The 15726-nt window shown below is 42.4% G+C and overlaps 1 protein-coding gene across 2 annotated transcripts in view; it reads right to left on the bottom strand.

The window, feature by feature from the left end:
• NIBAN1 (niban apoptosis regulator 1) overlaps positions 1–15726 on the bottom strand; it is a 160910-nt gene that overhangs the window by 12665 nt on the left and 132519 nt on the right. For both annotated transcript variants that reach the window (XM_033437970.2, XM_004275226.3), the window contains exons 7-11: positions 11054–11158; positions 10578–10740; positions 5245–5432; positions 1900–2061; positions 212–322 (exon numbers count right to left, since the gene is read on the bottom strand). In XM_033437970.2, the coding sequence (XP_033293861.2) occupies positions 212–322; positions 1900–2061; positions 5245–5432; positions 10578–10740; positions 11054–11158 (729 nt within the window). The remainder of the gene's footprint in view (positions 1–211; positions 323–1899; positions 2062–5244; positions 5433–10577; positions 10741–11053; positions 11159–15726) is intronic.

Raw genomic sequence — 15726 nt, 5'->3', positions numbered from 1 at the left:
TAAAGTAGCCACTAGATGGCAGAATAGGCATGAAAGTCGTGGGGGAACTGCTGCTAGGTGATAGTCACGGGTGTCTCAGGGAGGAAAGAGAAGGGGAAAGATTTTTAAAAGGCGAGGCAAGTGAAACAGAGAACTTGGTATTTTCCACTTAACAAAACAAATGGGTCACATTCTTGCTTCATGCTTCCCACAAACGAGAGAACAATTTTACCTTTAAGACTCGGAGCTTAACCTTCTCAATGGCGACTGTGGTTTTGGAGGCCTCTCCTTGGAGATGTGGGGAAAGCAACTGCTCAAAAGTGAATACCGCATTCTCCATTAGCTAGAAACCAAAACCAACACAGAAACAGACCGCAGTTACAGGCTGGGATCACTACCCTCTCCAAGTCTACATCAACTTGGAGAGAAGGAGACGATGGCCACCAAAGATGGTCACTACCCTGTGGACGACCCAGGGCAACAGGTCCTCATCCCACTACATGGATTGTGAAATGCATAGGCCCATGGCCACAGTGGCATCAGTAAGAGGCTGGGAAGCACACACACACATACCTATGCATGTATGTACACATGTATGTATCTTTTCTTCTCATCTCTTCTCCTTCCACCCTTAACTGGGAAACCCAAGACCGTGGGGTTGAGGATATCATCATTTTCTGTGGTCACCCCCTTCCTGTGTTCTCTGGTGCCTGTGGTCAGGGCTTAATGAAATGAGGTGGCCCTTTAGTTCTGCACCTCCACTTTCAGATGGATGTAAACCATGCCAGCACATCTCTCGCTCCATTTTCCAGCCTCCCACCCTACTTCTCTTCCTTTCTCTGCCAGGCTGGGAAGGGAGGCAGGGTCAGAGCTCAGTGGAGACCGTGGCTGACATGCTCGTGGGTTAGGGAACGGAAGTAGTTCAGATTTCTTATTCTCTGCACTTGTGCTTGTACCTGTTTCACCAGGGTCCAGTACTATCAAAGGGACTTCAGTCAAACCGTTGACCAATTTTGTTTCTTGTCTGTCTTTAATCCCTCACAACTCAGAGGTTAGATAATAAAGTGTGCCACTTAATCCTGCCTATAACTTTTAAGAAGAAAAATCTCCTTTCTTCCCCAAGCCTGTGATCCGAAAGCATCCAACACAATACCTTTCTCTCAGCACTTTCAACGCTGTAGTGAATTTACCTAAGAATCTGTCTCACTATCAGCTCCCCAGAGTGGAATCTGTCACAGTGTCCAACCCACAGGAAGCTCCCTTTGAACATTTGTGAAGTAGAATTGTGCTCTTAACGGCTTCAATGATCACACCCTTCCTTCATTTAGAAAGCATTAGAATATGGAACGAGTTTGAGCTATTCACTCCTGCCCTGGAGAAAAAGTTCCTTGTGGGAAAAAAAGGAACCTATCAAGGAGACCCAAGAAATCCAAATTTAAAGCTCTGATTGACTGATTGATTGATTTACTTTTAACTAGGTTAGGGAATTGATTCAAGCCACTGGTTCTCCACCCTGGTTGCATATTAAAAGCAGTAGGGATGGGAGTGGAAGAAATTTTTTTTTAATTACCAAAAAGATAATATCAAAATCACTAGGAGTGTGGCCTAGACATCAGTATTTCTTAAAAGCTCCCAGATGATTCTAATCTGCAGCCAACATTAATAGCACTGATTTGACAAATCAAGTAATTATCGATTAATGCTACTTTATTTCCCTGAGATATCTCTTCTTTCTGATGCTCATCAACATGGAAGAAAGATGAGCCAGCTGGAAGAGCACAAAATATGTCCTCAGTCAACATGGTGACTAAAGAAATGGGCCTCATTTCCCTGAGCTACACTAGTACACCTGTCTCATTTGCTGCACTCGTTTCTCTGCTCCCCCATCCTCATCCACGTGGATGACCTCACCGCCCCTACCTCTTGCATGTAGTTCTGCGTCCTCTGGACCACCAGATCGATGTGGGGGAATCTGAAGCGGCTCTTGAGATCCTGCAGGTGCTCCTGAAGCAGGTTGACTTTACTATAACAAGGTTCCATCTTCACGGAATCCAATGGAAGATTCATAAGCCGGTCTAGATGCTGCATTTCGGTGAAGGGAAAAATTACACACCTTCAGACTTAGGAACTATATTACACGACTATTACATACTACATAAGTTCTAAACAATCACACATGTTATTAGACTGAATCACTTCTCAGATCACTGTATCTGTGACATCTTCATTGTCTTATGTCCGTTCTTGGATGGGTTCCTAGGGCAGCTCTATTGCTACGATAGAGATTGGTAGAAGAACCAACTGGACGATGGAAGCTCCCAGGGCTGCATTCAGTGGGGCTCAGTCTTGTCAAGCCCTTGATGGACTCCAAGTACCCACTACCAGAGCTCAAGAGTTCAGGAAGGCTCTTTGGCACATGGAACTGCTGTGGGCTCACAAGCCTCCACAGCCTTCTTTAATGAGTGACCTCCCTCTCAGAAAATCCCAGGGAGTTCAGGATGCCCCCTGGACTCTAAGAGTAAAGCCAGAGTCCCCACAGTTCTCTGAGGCTCTGTCAGTGCCCAAGGGCTTCCTTCTGCTAGTGGATGGGAAGGTGGGTGAGATAGGAAGAGGCCTAGCCTAGAAGAGGTATCCAGTTTTAAAACCTGAGGTCCCCCCTCCTCTAGTTTGTACACGTGATAACTTGATCGATGAGGCCATACGACTTCCAGCAAGAGGAGAGCAACTGACCTCATCCACTAAGGACCTCAAGTATTATCAACATAGTCTTACACTATGAGTGTTTTTGCCAACAGAATGCATCTTATTTTCCAAGCTTATTTAAAAGTAATTTAAAAAATTGAATGTTGGAGATCTAGAATAAACAGGAGAGTGGGTGGAGAAAGAGAAGACAGAAAGAAAGGTGCTGAAAATGGAGGCCTACGGAGAACTGGGGAGTAACACAGTAACAGGGTGATTGTGAATAATACAGGATGTGCTGTCTGAGTTTCAGGTCACAGAAAAGAGATAAATCTAGAGTTCTAGATTTCTCTAAACAAGAATTTAACAAGGGGACTTCCCTGGTGGCTCAGTGGTTAAAAATACGCCTGCCAATGCAGGGGACACGCCACGACTACTAAGCCTGCGTTCTAGAGCCTGCGAGCCACAACTACTGAGCTTGCATGCCACAACTACTGAAGCCCATGCGCCTAGAGCCCGTGCTCTGCAACGAAGAGTAGCCCCTGCTCACCGCAACTAGAGAAAGCCCACGTGCAGCAACGAAGACCCAACACAGCCAAAATTAAATATTAATTAATTAATTAATTAAAAAAGATACAGAAACTTGGTTATTTATAAGAAAAAAAAAGAATTTAACAAGGGCCCACTTTCATTGTGCTTGTAAAAGGAAAATATTACTCCCTTTAAGAAGTGAGTTCTGGGGCTTCCCTGGTGGCACAGTGGTTGGGAGTCCGCCTGCCCATGCAGGGGACACGGGTTTGTGCCCCGGTCCGGGAAGATCCCACATGCCGCGGAGCGGCTGGACCCGTGAGCCATGGCCGCTGGGCCTATGCGTCCGGAGCCTGTGCTCCGTGACAGGGGAGGCCACAACAGTGAGAGGCCCGTGTACCGCAAAAAAAAAAAAAAAAAAAAAAAAAAAAGTGAGTTCTGGAGAACCTCACTGAAGTAGAATTAATGACCAAAAGCATGCTGTCAAACTTGCCCCTTGACATATAATTCGTAATGTAAATATCATTAAACAGACAGGAGAGGAAAAATCAATCGGTTACCACTTTGCTCCTGTAAGATTGGCAGAAGTTAAGCAAGTGATTCCCTAATGCTGACGGGAATATAAAGGAGAAAGTCCTCTGCCATGTACAATTGGTAGAATTGTAAAATTTTAATTCTTTTTTTGGGAAGCAAATGGAAACATCAGTTAACATGAGAAATATTCCTACCTTCCAACCTAGCAATCCTGTCCTAGGCATCTATCCCATAGAAATAAAAGCATCAAAGTAAATGAATATATATAACAAGATTATTTATTGCAGCTTTGTTCATGGTGCTAGCAACATTTGGATGATTGAATAAATCATGGTGTATTCATACATGAAATATTATGCGGTTATTACAAAAAATGATTTAGAGCTACAACAGTTAACTTAAAAATTGTTTCACGAGGTATTTTTGAATGAGAAAACTGAAAAGCAGAGCAGTACATATAATATAATCCCATTTTTCTAAGAGCAAACTACCTAAAAAAACATAGCCTACAAAATGTGTGTGTTTTATAGGCTATATGAGCATGGAGAAAAGCACAGAATAGCATATGCTAAGTTGTTAACACTAGTTGCTTGAGTGGAAGGAGGGGATATGGGGGGAGGTGGGAGAGTAAAGTTAAGTTCAAAAAAAGGTTACAATAAGAAACCTCAAAATATTTACAAATGATCTTGTTTATATACAATTTTGTGTATGTATGCATTAAAAAAAAAAGAAAGGGAAAGAAACAGAGGTGTCTGGTTTTATCCACTGACTTGCAGGGATGTCTATCGTGATATGGCAAGTGTAAAACAAAGCTGCCCAGTTATGTCTGTCAGTGATTCTCAAATTTTAGGATACATCAGGTCCTCTGGAGGTCTTGTTAAAACAGGCTGCTGGGCCCTACCCCAGAGTTTCTGATCTGGTAAATCATCAGTGGGGCAGCCATATGGTGATGATGATGCTGGTCCAAGGACGATACTTTGAGACAAACACTGGTTTTTATCATGAGTCCATACTTTTGGAAGCAGACAAACCAACAAACAGAATTTATATAAATGAGGATATACGTGTATATATTTGTATGAACAAGGGAGAAGCAGGTGAAAACACATACTAAGCTATTTATATTAGTTAATTCAGGGAGTTGGAAGTGGAGAGGGCTTAGGAGTTGGGGGTGGACTAAAATTAGGTGGGTATGGGTGATGGTGATTCATTTTGCCTTTATATAAGTATTTTTGTATATTGTTTACCTTATACAAGCATGTTATTATTTTTGCAACTTGAAAACCATTAATAAAAGAAAGCAGGTAGATAGATGGATGAATGGATGAATGAATAATGTGTTTGAATGAATCGCAGAAAGGCTAGATGAATAGATGGAAGGGGAGCTGAATGGAAGGAAGGAAGGGAGAGGGAGAGGGAGGGAGGGAGAGAGGGAGGGAAGAATGAATGAATGCAGATAAAGACCCACAAAAAGGCAGTCCCAGGCAGACAATTCACACTCCACTCCCTGGCTTCGTATCCTACCTCCTTTAGCTGGGCACTGTCTTTGGTGGTCTGAAAGTTCTGGTTAAGTTCATCCACTTCTTTTTCAAAGAGTGAGCGTACTTCACTGAATCCTGAGCTCACCGGTCCCATGAGCTCCTCCAGAATGGATGCCAGGAATGGTTGCACACTCTCTGCACAACTTCTCTCTGCTGGCTGAGCCACCATCGCTGAGGTAGGAAATAGTCAGAAAACTGTGAGTGATGGTAAAATTGGATTCAGAGGCACTGGAGCGGGGCCGGGCTGGACAGTGCCCCACAGAGCCCTTTTTAACAGCCAAGGCAAGCTCAAATGGGCAAGACAGACCAACACAGTGAGTCCTGTGCCAGCACTCACTAGAATGGAAAACCATCAAAGAGAATCTCTCTTTATCTTCTTTATCCATTCATCCGATAATGGGCACTTAGGTTGTTTCCATCTCCGGGCTATTGTAAATAGAGCTGCAATGAACATTTTGGTACATGACTCTTTTTGAATTACGGTTTTCTCAGGGTATATGCCCAGTAGTGGGATTGCTGGGTTATATGGTAGTTCTATTTTTAGTTTTTTAAGGAACCTCCATACTGTTCTCCATAGTGGCTGTACCAATTCACATTCCCACTAGCAGTGTAAGAGGGTTCCCTTTTCTCCACACCCTCTCCAGGATTTATTGTTTGTAGATTTTTTGATGATGGCCATTCTGACCGGTGTGAGATGATATCTCATTGTAGTTTTGATCTGCATTTCTCTAATGATTAATGATGTGGAGCATTCTTTCATGTGTTTGTTGGCAGTCTGTATATCTTCTTTGGAGAAATGTCTATTTAGGTCTTCTGCCCATTTTTGGATTGGGTTGTTTGTTTTTTTTGTTATTGCACTGCATGAGCTGCTTGTAAATTTTGGAAATTAACCCTTTGTCAGTTGCTTCATTTGCAAATATTTTCTCCCATTCTGAGGGTTGTCTTTTGGTCTTGTTTATGGTTTCCTTTGCTGTGCAAAAGCTTTGAAGTTTCATTAGGTCCCATTTGTTTATTTTTGTTTTTATTTCCATTTCTCTAGGAGGTGGGTCAAAAAGAGATGCGTAGTAAAGATCCCGATTCAGTAAGTCTGGATACGACATGGAAATCTGCATTTATTTTTAAGTGCTAAGGTGATTCTCATGATTAACCAGGTTTGGAAGCAGCAATGCAGTAAAGGAAGTTTGAGTTGGAAGAGGCTTAAGCTCACTCTGTGGATGGAAGTCTAGCTTTGCGGAACTCTTTAAGTCACCTAACCTCATACAGGATCAAAGAAGTACAAACTCATCTCAGTGTCCAGGCCCTCATTTTACAGATGTGAAAAAGGGGGCCTGGAGATGTTAGCTGATTCAACCAAGGTCACACCCTAATTTTCAGATCCAGAATTATAATTCAAATATATTTGTTTATTTTTATTGGCAAATAACTTGCTTATGGTGAGACAAATGGCCACATTCTTATTTCAATTTGCAGAAATATTTCACACAGTTACAGAGGGTCAGACTGCCTCTTACTCTGAGAATCTGAGATGACCAATACTATTGATACTATGAGTAACTCACAAATATTTGAGATATAAAATATTAACCAGGTCATACAATTACTAGGGAAAAACCCCTTTCTATTGTATGATTCAAATATGAAACAATCTATGACTCCTAAAAATAACTTACTTGATACCAAAATGCAAAATCGTTTGCCAGGAAGATAAATGAATTATTTATAAATTAACTCTGAGAGAAGAACTATTTGAAAAGTATCTAATTGAAATTTCAGAATAATCACGAACACGGGTAATATACATAAAAGATTTAGCAACTGGCTGATGTCCGCTGCTGCATGGGGGCAGAGACAGGCACAGGGAGGGGCTGTGGAAGGCCATGCTCCTCTCTGCTTGATCCCCCCCTTGCCTATGTACCACCATGTGCTCCAGCCCCCTCTCTGTGCCTTTACTCAGTGTTCCTTTCACCTGTGCCTTCCTTCCTCCACCTCTGCTTGTAAACATCCTACTCACCTCTCCAAGGCCAAGTTTTTTTTTTTTTTTTTTTTGCCGGTACGCAGGCCTCTCACTGTTGTGGCCTCTCCCGTTGCGGAGCACAGGCTCCGGATGTGCAGGCCCAGCGGCCACGGCTCACGGGCCCAGCCACTCTGCGGCATGTGGGATCTTCCCGGACAGGGGCACGAACCCGCGTCCCCTGCATCGGCAGGCGGACTCTCAACCACTGTGCCACCAGGGAAGCCCTCAAGGCCAAGTTTAAATTTCACCTACTCAGGACAGCCTAATGCCCGGAACCACCACACAGCTTCCTGAACTATGGTCTGCTGGTGTTTCCTTAATCGAATAAATTTTACATCCCACACAGGTGGGATGTAAATTTTATATCCCACACTGCTATTTTTCAAGGATGCAGAGATGCTGCTGTAATGATTCATGTGTTGTGACACATTAATTCAAGAGCCATACATTAATTCAGTTGAGCAGAGTGATTAAGAGAGAAAATGCTGGGGCTGGGGGCTGGGTTTGTTCTGACTGTCACACTCTACCTTTGGAATCTCAGGCAAATTCCTTAATCTCTACCTCAGTTTTCTCATCTGTAAAATGGGGATCATGAGAGTAATTACTCTGAGGGTTATGGTGAGGATTAAATGAGTTCACTGTGTTCAAAGTGCTCAGAACCCTATGTGACCCTCTGGAAGTACTCAGTAACTGTTAGCTTTTACTATACCTGTTAGCATTACCATTCTTTCCCATCAACTGACACTAAAACAGTACTCTCATTGTGAGGAGCCCACATGGTTTTTTGAAGTCGAAATGGTTCCTGCTTAGGAACCGCTGTGCTCTCTGTTCTTGTCTCTTTTATGGCATTTATAATATTTTTCCTTCTCTTTCAGTATCTGTGACATGCTTTTTATCCTCCTCTACTTGTAAAATCATGTCTTCTTCTTTGACTCTTCAAAGACCTTGTATTCAGCAGGAGCAGAATAAATGCTTATTAAATGAGTCGGTATTTGTGGGGCAGAACTTAAGCCAGTTGCTTCACTCTCAAGAGTCATATGGGAAGAAATGGAGAGATTGCTACTTTAATACTCCCAAAGTTTTTTTCTTGAAATCCAAAGTCCTTTATCAATGCAGGCTGACGTGCAGTTTCTTGTTTTAAAGGGAGGGAACCAGAGGCCTGGTTACAATGTGTTTCTGATATTCCGTTTTAAAAAGACCTGATCACGATTTCCTTTCAAGGCTTCCTTTAGGAAACAAACACTAGTCCAGGGCAGAATATTTTTCCATTTTATGTGAAATATACTGGAGCCACAGAGATTTAGGCAAGAGAGAAAGAGAGACCGGTTTAATTCAGGCCATGAGAATGGCCACTGTTAGGCTCAGCTCAGCTCCAGACAAACAGAATGTATCCGGGCACAGGAGTTGGGTGTTGGCAGTTTTAAGCTGTATAAAGCATTTCAATATACAGTCAACTCTGGATCTGTTGAGCTAATAAAGGAATAAGAGATCTGGATAATAGGAAACAGAAAACACTCTGAAGTTAATTTATATCTGGCTTTAGAAGGCATCACCTGAACAGATAAACAACAGATTCAGACACACACTCCTTTGCTCTAGTTATGCCTCCTCCAACCTCCTCTCAGGAGGACCTGTTAGAAGAGCCTGGAGCCAGCTGGGCTGCAGTATGAACAGGGCCTGAAGTGCAGAGGATAACCCACCAAGCAGAAAATCCCATTAGGTTCTAAGTCTCTTGAGCACAGGAACTGGGTCTTCCCTGTTCACTGCTAAAGCTCCATCGCCTTGCTCAGAAAGCACTTAGTGGCTATATTTTGAATGAATGAGTGAGTGAATAATTTGAAAACTGACTACCTAAGAAGATTGCTGATAAACAGTCGCAGATGAGCCGGCGTGCTTTCCCTCTGAAATGATGTTCAGCGTGGTGTGCTTTTTGGGATGTAGGAAGGCAGAACCACAGAATTTTATCCTGTAGGATTCCTCAGAGGTCATCTAAGTTCTCTTGTGTGGAAACACGTAAACTTCTTTCTTTCAAGGGCCAGATACTGAACGTTTTCAGCTTTGCCGTCGCTAAGGTCTCAGTTCCAACGACTCAACGGTGCCTTTGTAGCATGAAAGCAGCCTCAGCCAATACACAAATGAGTGGGCACAGCTGTCTTCCAAGAAAATGCTATTTACAAAAATAGGCGGCAGGCCAGCTTTGGCCCAAGGGCCAGTTGGCTGACCCCAATCTCATAGGCCCTCCCATGTGATTTCAGAGGAGGACACTGAGGCACATAGAAGTCGAGGGACCTCCCTGAGCACACAGGACCATCTACCATTAGAGCTGGGACTATAGACGGTTCCCTACTTAGGATGGTTTGACTTAACGATTTTTCAAGTTTACAGTGGTGTGAAAGCAATAGGCGTTCAGCAGGAACTGTACCTCAAATTTTGAATTTTGATCTTTTCTGGGGCTAGTGATAAGCAGTAAGATTCTCTCTCATGATGCTGGGCAGTGTCAGCAGCCGCAATTCCCCATCAGCCACCGCATCATGAGGGTAAACAACTGATACACTGACAACCATTCTGTACCCAGACAACCTTCTGTTTTTCATCTTTGGTACAGTATTCAATAAATTAAGTGAGATATTCAACACTTTATTATAAAAGAGACTTTGTGTTCGATGATTTTGCCCAACTGTAGGCTAATATAAGTGTTCTGAGCGTGTTTAAGGTAACTATGCTAAGCTATGGTATTTGGTAGGTTAGATGTACTAAACGCATTTTCAATGTACGATGGGTTTATTGGCATGTAACCCCATCATAAGTGGAGGAAGATCTGTAGGATCCAGATTTATTGACTCTAAGCCCAAAGTTTTTTTCTTGTTAAAGGAAAATCCATTATTCACTGATTCAAATATTCACTGTGAGTCTGCATATACCAGGCATGGTACTAGGCACTGGGAATACCTGAGTGAACCAGGGCAGCATGGTCCTGCTCTTCGAGAGCTTACAGCAGGGAGAAGGCAGGAGCAGAGCCATTACAATTTGGTATGAGAAGTGCTACAACGGGAGAGGTGCAGGATCAGGATACACAGGCACCACTACAAGGCAAGCAGCAACGTTTCCTCCACCCTGTGTCCTTGACATTTCCATGCGGAGGCCCTTCAGAGCACCACCAGTACGCTCCTATTTCAAGTGTTATCATCTCCTTCCAAGTCCCTCGTGTAATTCTCCTCTAAAACTAGGAATTCTCACTATGTGATGGAGCCTTAGATACACAGCTTATCTAGTTTGTAGGAGCATGGATTATCTCCACTGACCTTTGATCTTTCCAATTAAAAAGTTCTTTGAGTTCACAATCTGATCCATGTCTGAACGGATGGTGCCTTCCAGGCCTTTTGTCAGAGCCCTGCATTCCTCCTTCAGTGCACTTAATCCTTCTGAAACTTGATGCCGAACCAGGTTGTAGGCCTCTTCGAGGAGCTGCAACAGAGAACAACACAGAAATTGGGGCTCTGTCGCGCGTCAGCACCTGAGGGAGTCAAGTAGAGGCGGGTGGGTTAATCGCAGACAATCGCAACATAAACAAAACTGCACACACATTCTAATTTGTCTTTCAAAGTTTGAGTCTGTTTGGGTTAGTCCTCGTGTAAGTGAGACTGAGCAGACTGGGCAGTTCTCCACCCAGGGAAGGAATTAAGTATTTAAAAAAAAAAAAAAAAAAAAAACCTAAAAAGAGAAGGGAAAGGCATGTTCATTTTGAGTAGCACAGCTGCAGGGCAAAATCATCGCTTACACCGAACCAGGCCCTCTTTCTGTCGTTCTTCTTCCCCTTCATTTTAGGCAGGATGTCTGTCTGAAGGGTTGGCATGAGCTCCTCCATCACCAGGTTACTCAGGATCTGTCAAGAGGAAGAGAGCCTCAGAGCTGGTTTAGTTGGTGACGCCTAAATCTCAGCATCAGGCTAACTGAAGGTGTCATGACCGGCCAACCCCGTCCTGGCTACATAAGATTGTCCTGCGCTACATGAAATCTGTTAGGTTAATAGTTTAACTCTGGGTCTGAGGTCACAGAAATCTCTAGGAAGACAATCCTAGACGGTAAACGTTCTTAAATATCTGCAAGGAACAGTCACGCCTGTTGATATTTTCCCATTGGAAAGGACAAATTCCTCAATTCAAACTTCTACTAGTCAAACTAGAAGAATGTAGCCCGTTTAGGATAAGAGGGGGAACTTCCATTATAGATAAGGGTATCCTTAGCAAAATTGTGAAGGGGGTCAGCCTTGGTTTTGGTGGCTTGAGTTCTTGTCTGTATCCCCTGAGACCGTCGTTTCCCCTGGAGCTTTCTCGGGATCTAAGTGTCTTCATGCTCTTTGTCTCTACTGCACCCTGAATCCCACCTCCATCTTCTTTAAAGTTTAGAAAAAGAAGGGAATAACAAATGCTTTGGAACAACTGGACGTTGGTGGGATGAGTAGAATATGGGCGAGGGTTGTCTACAGTTTTCAGGGTGTTTTTAAAAAAATATTGCTCCCAAGTCTTTCCTAAAATGCTGAGGTGAAGCAGCATTTTTGAGGAGTTTAAGAGGAACTTGACATGTGCAAACTCCATAGAAATCAGCAAGTCCAAAAATTAGGTTCAAGTACATCATCAATAATTCATGAACCTCATCTTGCCCAGTGGAGTAAATTCTTGTTTGGAACACGTCTGCCCAAGAGTGATGGAAGTGTTGGCATGGGGAGAGTGAGCTGAGAGAGTAAGGACACTGAAGCCAGAACTTCAAATCAATGGGAAATATTGTCTTAGTTTAAAAGTATTAAATTCAAGAATCATAATAATTGTTCAAATTCATCCTTTTGCAGAGACTGGCTTGAATCTGATCATGAGTGTGAAAGGGATTTGAAAGATGAAAATGTTATACCGTCCAAAGAAAAAGAACATTCCATCTGGGTGGGCTTATAGTTTTCTTTTAGTCTTTCCCATACAATGCTCCAAGAAATTTGGTTCTATTTTATAACTTAAGGGATTGGAAAGGAAATATGTCTGGAAAAAAAAGGAGGGGGATGGGAGTGCGTTGAAAGCAGGGGGAGGGGGTTGGTGATGAGGGAATAGTTCAGGGGCAGGCAGAGGCCAACTCTGTCTCATCCCAACAGCTCTTCCTCCTGTAAACGTCAGCCCCACCAATCCTGACCTTGTGAGGATCCTCACCTGCCCAGGATCTGCTCTGAGATTCCTTACCTTGGTCAGCCCTCCAAGAGCAGGGTCCAAAGCCCTGGGGCTATCGGAAAGAAAGTAGCTAATCTCATAAAACCAATCATACTAATGAAGGAGTTTCCCCAACCTTCCCTCTTCAGAATAGAATCCACTGAGTTTTACCATAAGGAACCTAAAGATATCTCTCGTGCTTTAAAAACGGGGGTGGGGGGTGGGGGGTGTAAATTTAATTGCTGGGATTTAACTGGGAGATTTTAAAATTCCACCACACATGTACGAAACCAAACCCGGCATTAGGTTGATCTTAACCAAGAAACGCAGGCCCGCTCCCTGAAGGCCACACCACCTGTTACCTTCCAGATGCTGCAGCTGTAAGGAAGGTGTGAGGCCCAGAGAAACTGCCCTCCTTCCTGAGGCTGGCCCCATGGTCTGATCAGGCTGTTGGCCTTGTGCCCTTTGTGTTACTCAGCAACCATGGGTGAAAGAATCCATTTAAATGGGTCACATTCAAGGTCATTAGACAAAAGACAACCTATGGACAAGGCCTAAAAAAATGTGGATAGTCTTCTGGTCTTGAAACCACCCTGATCCGTGGGAATTTTGAACTGTTCTCTTGGCCCATCTGGTTAATTTAAAGACAAATAATAAGTATACCACATAGCTTGTACTTACATTTTACAAAATGCTTTCCCTCATGACTTCATTTGATACATTTTTTATTAAGTAGAAAATATATTGATGTTTTTACTGGTGTACAAATATTTTCACCTTAATAGTCTGTCAGGCAAGTTATTCTAAGATATTTGCTTTGCCTAGACACTTGCTTAAAATAACCATCACCACGAGGGCATGCCATACTAGCTGTGTGAGTCATTACTATGAAGATAATAATGTAACAATGCTGAAAATCTTCTGAATACAGTCCCCTAGGATAGAAGGGGTTAGGACAATGTTATGATTAAGTTCTTAGCAGACATGAAAAAAATGCAAATAAATTCAGTGCTTTAAACAAAAGATGTCATATTCTCAAACTCAGTTACGCTACGCCCTTTTCTTTAACTACTTGGTAGCTTCTTTAGGGCGCTGACCTCTTTTTTCTGTGGGTCGTAGGACAGACCCTGCTTCAGCTCCATGTGCAAGTGGTTACAGTGAAGCTTACCCTCACCAGGCCCCACACAGTAAAATCTTGAAAGTTATTTCCTTTTACCAGCTTCTTAAAGGATCACCTGACATGGCTCAAAATGCGTATCTGTCACAGACTGGCTTTGTGACTTGGGCCAACTTCTCTGAATGTTCTTTCTCTCGCCTGGAGGGTACTGGACAAATTATCCTGAAATGCCTTTCCAGTGCTCACACCTGATGAGTCTGTGATTTCACCAAAGAAACTTAGATTCCTGGGGGAGCAACACTTCATATTGGGTCACTTGATAACTCCAGATTTTACTGATTTCTTCTCTGGTTTTTGTTTTGTTTTGTTTTCCCCTTTAAGGTATTTTTTTTATACAGCAAAATTAACACCTTCCTGTGACTGCTTTGTGCTAATGCTTTATGATGTCCATATATGAACAGACCCACATATGTACCCACACACACTGCTAAGGCTGCCTTGTTCTCTGGATGTTTCTAGGTATGTCTTGCCTCACCACGATGGCAAGGGATGAGTCATTTCATTCTTTTACACTTTAGAGCAATTCACACCTATCAGCCCAAACTAAAGAGCAGAAAGTCAACAAAAGAAAACAAACTCAATACTTAACTCCCAGAAAGGACTTAGTACCTGCTTTCAATGCAATCATGAAGGAATGTGAGCTGATGTGAGATTTCAAATGAAAGAAAAAAATCAAGTACCCTGGCTAAACTCAAGGAGCTAAATAACTGTTTAACTTGGTATAGTCCCATGGTTGATGTTGATCTTTCACTGGACCAGAAGTCGGAAGCCATCATTTGCTTTGCCATTTATCCACTTAGCATGTGACCAAAACAATCAGCTCCACAAGGCAAGGACCATGCTGCCTTGTCCATCTCTGGTTCACTAGCACCCAGCATAGTGCCTGGAATATAGCAGTTCAATAAATACTTGTTGAATGAATAAAACTGAGCAAGTCACTTAATCGCTCTATTCTTCCCTCAGTTTTCTCATTTACAAAATGGAAGTAATAACTGCTCTACATATCTCATGAGATTGATAAAACGAACAGAGTTAGGATTTGAACATAAAAAGTACCATACAATGGCATTTTAATACTGGTATATCTATTAAATATGCGTGTTTATATAACAGGCCAATCAATGGCAAGTGGTTCAGCCTCCCCTATGCTTTTGTTTTTCTTTTTGGCATAAGTATGGCTAGTCCTTAATCCTCTCAGATGTATAAATGGATGTGCTTCCTCCAAATATCAGAAACCAAGAATTGATTAAAGTTCTTGAGTAAGTCTCAGGATGGGAAATAAATGAGTTTAGAATCCACCAAAAAAAAAAAAAAGAAAAAGAAAATAAACAAACGGGACCTAATGAAACTTAAAAGCTTTTGCACAGCAAAGAAAACCATAAACAAGACCAAAAGACAACCCTCAGAATGGGAGAAAATATTTGCAAACAAAGCAACTGACAAAGGATTAATCTCCAAAATTTACAAGCAGCTCATGCAGTTCAGTATCAAAAAAACAAACAACCCAATCCAAAAATGGGCAGAAGACTTAAATAGACAGTTCTCCAAAGAAGATATACAGATTGCCAACAAACACATGAAAGGATGCTCAACATCACTAATCATTAGAGAAATGCAAATCAAAACTACAATGAGATATCATCTCACACCGATCAGAATGGCCATGATCAAAATATCTACAAATAAATGCTGGAGAGTGTGTGGAGAAAAGGGAATCCTCTTGCACTGCTGGTGGGAAATGTAAATTGATACAGCCACTATGGAGAACAGTATGGAGGTTCCTTAAAAAACTAAAAATAGAACTACCATACCACCCAGCAATCCCACTACTGGGCATATACCCTGAGAAAACCATAATTCAAAAAGAGTCACGTACCACAATGTTCATTGCAGCTCTATTTACAATAGCCAGGACATGGAAGCAACCTAAGTGTCCATTGACAGATGAATGGATAAAGAAGATGTGGCACATATATACAATGGAATATTACTCAGCCATAAAAAGAAATGAAATTGAGTTATTTGCAGTGAGGTGGATGGACCTACAGTCTGTCATACAGAGTCAAGTAAGTCAGAAAGAGAAAA

The sequence above is a fragment of the Orcinus orca genome, chromosome 1, assembly GCF_937001465.1.
Source record: "Orcinus orca chromosome 1, mOrcOrc1.1, whole genome shotgun sequence".
Taxonomy (NCBI): domain Eukaryota; kingdom Metazoa; phylum Chordata; class Mammalia; order Artiodactyla; family Delphinidae; genus Orcinus; species Orcinus orca.
Note: the sequence above shows the minus strand (reverse complement) of the source record. Positions and strands in the feature narration are given on the sequence as shown.